Below are 5,046 nucleotides of genomic sequence, written 5' to 3'. Positions count from 1 at the left end.
CGGGTTCACGTGAACGTATATATCTACGTCCGTAGGAAGGTCTTAGCTTCTACCAGGCTCCTACAGATTGCTGCACAAATAGCGGCATTTGTAGACATATATTCACATAGCATGCGTGGGCAGTGAACTCTCAATGGCGAGGAGTCATGACCCTGATGCCTACGCACAAATGGCAGAGTTTCTTCGTCGGCATCAGGGTCATACCTCCTCGTAATTTAGAGCTCGCTGACAACCCGCCCGAGCTAAATTCTTGATTTGTAAAGGGGGCTTTAGGAATGCCGTTGACCTGCCAGCAGCGATCTAATTGGTCTTCGCTAGAAAGTTACCGGACGTGTTATAGTGAACACGAGAGGGGGGGGGGGCGTATCTTTCGACGCGTGGCATAAATGACTTTCAGTTACAGTTTTTCAGTTATTCATTCTTCTATTGGTGACTGACTACACCTATAAAAAAGGCACTTTACACGACTTTCCTCACTCAACTCAAGTGTAAATGAGTAGCTAGCTGTGGCTAGTGGCAATGACAGGCCTTTGTGGCAGTGGCAGGCCATAGGGGCATGTTCGGGCATGACGCACCAGCTATACACGAGTCAGGGGTAGGAGGAACCCCTTGCATCCTTCGTCGGAAGTCCTCCTAGGAGACGGAAACTCCGAACACCAAACCTGCATCTGCTGGGGCCGTCTTACACGTGGAATGCAAGTCTTGTCCCTGTGGGACTTAAATGGTGCGCCAGTACACGAAAGGGTGGAGAAGGAAGTGCACACACCTCCGGATCCTTCACCTTCAAAAGTCACGTGCAGACCAGGCAGACGGCGAGCGACTGATGGATGCCAACATGAACAATATATATGTTCATATATATATATATATATGTATATATACATATATATATATATATACAGTAGAGGCCAGTTAACGGATAACCGCACACTTCTGTTTATTGCACGGAATCCCCAAATCCCAAACATGTACGGTCCACTAAGTTAACATTATTGCACCTCCCGGATACTTGCACGAAATGCGCTGGCAAATTGGGTGTGCAATTAAGCGGCTTCTACTGTATACATAAAAATTCCTTAACTCTCACTCAAGAAATTCTGACCTGAGCAACGGTACGTGCTGTTTCCTGCAAGGCTTACCTGCAGGTTGGGCGCCATTGGAGACTGCCGTCGTTGAGGAGTTAAACCTGCAGCATCCAGTCGGTCCCTGGTGGTTTTCTGCAATAAATAATAAATTGTGTCCGGAATATTCCAAATATAATCTCGTTTAGTGCCCGATATCTTGACACACAGTGAAACAGACTCTGAGGTACTCTATCCAACTTGTACTCTTCATATGAACACACTTAGATGCACTTTGGGTGTCAATCTCACCTTCATGTTGTGAGCTGTTGAAGACTGCCGGTGGAGTGGGGACACCAGTGGGACCAGAGATAAAGGTAGTATCCACAGTCACTGTTGGCTGTAGGTTGAGGAAAGATGTGTTCAAATACCTTATGTCATCATCTAACTCCGATATACTGGAAAAACTCTGTGAGTTCGTCCACGCATGTTTTAAGATTAGAGAAGAAGCATATAAACTGTAGTATACGTATAGCTTTTCAATTAATCCATATGTACCAAACTGACTGCATTTAGCCCCAATATAATGGGGCATGAAAATGCAATAAACTTCATTGTCATTGTCATTGATACATCCGCATCCGGTAAGAGTATCTAGCCCATGGTTGAATTTTGACAGATGTAAGCATCTGTCAACTGTTGCGCAACATTTTCATAGTTTCATTGTAATAAAGTATCTAAACGATATAATATTTGAATCATTGTAATGAAACATCTCAACAAATTGTCAGCAAAGCAACAAAGAGACAAGGCTCCAAGACGGAAGCTTACCGTTTTTGTGTTGGTATCAAAGAATAGCCAGAGGAAGACTCCGCGCTATTTAACAATATTGTCATAGTTTCATTTTAATGAATTATCCAAACGACGGCCGAAATTGGGACAAAACCTTTCTTTAAAAAAAAGGTCAGCGAAGCAACAAAGACCCAAGGCTGCAAGACGGAAGCTTACCGCTGGTGTGTTGGTATCAAAGAATAGCCAGAAAAAGACTACGCTGACGATGAATAGACCAACGACTGTAACCGCTGTTGGAACTGAGCATACCTGCTGACGTGTACATTCTGAAACATTGGACGTTACAAAAAAAGATTATCATAGCATTACATATGAGCCACTTCAGTTTTAAATGAATTGTATAAAAAGAAAAAAAGGCATCTCAATAATAAACAGACAATCAATAAAAGCTTAAGTATTGATGACAAAGAATTTCTCTCCGGAGATTCGGCATTTAAGCTTGGTATAGCTTCACAAACAGAACGTCCAGCCTGATAAATGACTTGTTGTCATCTTTCATAAATTTAACTGCAAGTCAAGCTCTGTCTTGAAACCATTTGGCATACAAAACCGAGAGATTGACCAAATGCTTTGAAATATCATCATCATCATATCATCATCATCACCATCATCATCATCATTATCATCATCAAGGAACAACTTACCCCAATCTGCAGAATGCTGGGCGTTTGGCACGTAAAACGGGTTTGGATGAAGCGCATGCGGGACATGTTGCCTTTCCTCACTGACAACATCAGTAGGATTTGTTGCATCATTGCTCGATGGGTTGCCCAAGACATCATTGTTGCTGTTTGGAGCCGCTGTTGGTTGATTGTCCCCTGACGTTGTACCACCCGCTATGACATCCTGGTTCATGTATGCGGAAGCATATGGGTTAATGTCTATATCATCAGAGGTGATACTATCTGTTTGTCCGTTTTCAGCTGTAGTATCACGTTCCTTGTATTTAACAGCGTAAGGCTGGATAGCATCACATCCAATTGACTCAGTAGCGGGTTCGTCGTCTTCCTGGTATTTAGCTGCATACGGCTTGATGTCCTCATTGTTTGCTGCCTCAACGACACTTTCCTCATCACCATTTTTCAGTTGTTTGCCATCGTTGGTAGCAGGTATAAAGGTGACTTCATCACCTTGCTGACGTGTATCAGCTGATGGCTGAGTGCAGAAGTTGCCATCACTGTTGTTTGACTTGGAGGCTTGTCCAGGGCTGACATCTGGCTCCATGGCCATGATGCTTTGTAGGTACACCGGATTAGGAGTATCGTCGTTTGGAAGAGGGTTCATAGTGCTTTGTGTGTACATCGAGTTAGGAGTATCGTCGTATGGAGGAGGGTTCATAGTGCTTTGTGTGTACATTGGGTTAGGAGTATCGTCGTTTGGAGAAGGGTTGGTGGTGCTTTGTGTGTACACCGGGTTCAGAGTAACGTCGTTTGGAGAAGGGTTGATTTTGCTTTGAGTGTACATCTGGTTAGAATTGTCTTCGTTTGGCAGAGGGGTCATGATGCTTCGACTGTGCATCGGATTACGAGAAACTTGGTTTGGAGGAGGGTTCATGGAGCTTTGTGTGTACATCGGGTTTGGAATAACGTCCATGGTGCATTGAGTGTACATCGAGTTAAAAGTAATGTCGTTTGGAGGATTCATGGTGCCTTGTGTGTACATCGGATTTTGATCCCTGGCCTTCGTGTGCATGTTACTGTCAGTTTCCTTGAAACTATCGTTATATGCCACGTTCATGTCGTTATTATTCTTGCTGGTTGTCTTCTTTGCCCGAAAGGGTTCAGTTTTCGTCTCCTCCGACGTTTTCTTCATTCTGCATGTACTGCCATCCTCGCATATGTATGCTATAGGGTATGTGTCACCAGTACTGGTCTCAACTGCAGCATCGCTTTTAATAGCGCCTTGGTCATCGTCGTCTTGTTCATTTCCCTCACATTTACCTGGGATGTGGAGATTGCCTCCTCCGGCAGCTTGCATGGAGAGAGGCTGTGCAGCTTCTGCAGTTGGTTTTGGCATAAGTTTATTCAAGAAGATGGCGTCGGAGGATAAATCTTCAGCCATGGCTTCGAGACCTCTTGATGACATGGTGCGATTTTGATGTAAAGTATATGGTACCTGCCGGTGATAACAGACAGCTCTTTGCTCCGATTCCGTGGCTTTTTTCCAAAGTTTCAAACCTTATCGCGCTACTCGACGTCTCTTTCTTTTACTTCGTTGACTATTGTGTGTGCAGTACACGTGAACGATTTTTTAAAATCCCAAATCCTATTTGACTGTGTGCACTGTAGTAGTTTCACCGCCCACTGAAAACAAAACGATGCAACGTCGAAGGTCAGACAAACAAATTAATCACTATGTAGATGAAGCTGCCCACGAGTCATCTTCTGATGCCAGACAATTCATATCAATGCTAAGATTTGAAAAACTTGTTGGAGTTGCAGCTGACATGTTGTTTTTGCCTGACGTTGTTTTTGGAATTCATCACAAGTTGGTATATTGCATCTTTACTGAGTACGCTAGCCTCTGGCCACAGATTTCCATTTTTTCGTGGTGTGTATACATAAACTTAACGTTCATCTGAACAGTTCTCCAAAGGGACATTGTTGATTGCTCATGTGAAACGTCGTCATAGTATAGCTTAGGCCTGCGGTACTTCATAAAATCTGCGGTACTTCATAAAATCAGATACACCTACTGTATTGAAACAACTTGCTATGTTGATATGGTACATTTTTTGCTTACTTGTGGTTAAACGGTCATTAGTTTTGAATTCCTTCTTTGTGTACAAATTTACGTTCGCGGGGAAATTTAGTCAACGGAAGATCCCCTTTGTATGATGATGATAACAGTGCTGTTGAAACTGCGTTACAGGTTTGTTGATTTATCAGAACAGAGATACTGTAACATCTACTTGATGTAAACAATTTGCACCATTGATTCGTTCATGAACTTAGAACATGGAAATAGCATGTAAATGCCCTAAGAATGGAACATACGAATGTGTTTCTACTTCAGATCGGTAAGAATATCCTATAAAATTGGCATCCTATAAATTGGCATGAGATTCTTAAAGTTATCCTTTGTTATAACGTGACAGGACCTAGCTCCAACAAGATAAAAACAAAAAAGGATT

The 5,046-nt window shown here is 42.9% G+C and overlaps 1 protein-coding gene across 1 annotated transcript; it reads right to left on the bottom strand.

The window, feature by feature from the left end:
- Positions 1-23: 23 nt before the first annotated feature.
- Positions 24-3,998, bottom strand: LOC118432838. The gene is made up of 5 exons (XM_035844458.1): positions 2,558-3,998; positions 2,070-2,179; positions 1,374-1,461; positions 1,140-1,217; positions 24-70 (listed from the first exon to the last, which is right to left on the bottom strand). The coding sequence occupies exons 1-5, from the start codon at positions 3,996-3,998 to the stop codon at positions 24-26; spliced, it is 1,764 nt and encodes a 587-aa protein (XP_035700351.1).
- Positions 3,999-5,046: the final 1,048 nt, after the last annotated feature.

Source organism: Branchiostoma floridae, chromosome 16 (assembly GCF_000003815.2).
Source record: "Branchiostoma floridae strain S238N-H82 chromosome 16, Bfl_VNyyK, whole genome shotgun sequence".
Lineage (NCBI taxonomy): Eukaryota > Metazoa > Chordata > Leptocardii > Amphioxiformes > Branchiostomatidae > Branchiostoma > Branchiostoma floridae.
The sequence above is the reverse complement of the archived record's forward strand: the minus strand, read 5'-3'. Positions and strand labels throughout refer to the sequence as shown.

What these genes read in the sequence shown, in the direction of transcription:
- LOC118432838 (XM_035844458.1), bottom strand. Translation starts at nt 3,998, where the DNA reads ATGTCATCAAGAGGTCTCGAAGCCATGGCTGAAGATTTATCCTCCGAC. An exon ending in TTGATACCAACACACCAGCG is followed by an intron (nt 1,462 to 2,069) that starts GTAAGCTTCCGT and finishes CTCAACCTACAG; the next exon opens with CCAACAGTGACTGTGGATAC. An exon ending in CAACAGCTCACAACATGAAG is followed by an intron (nt 1,218 to 1,373) that starts GTGAGATTGACA and finishes TATTTATTGCAG; the next exon opens with AAAACCACCAGGGACCGACT.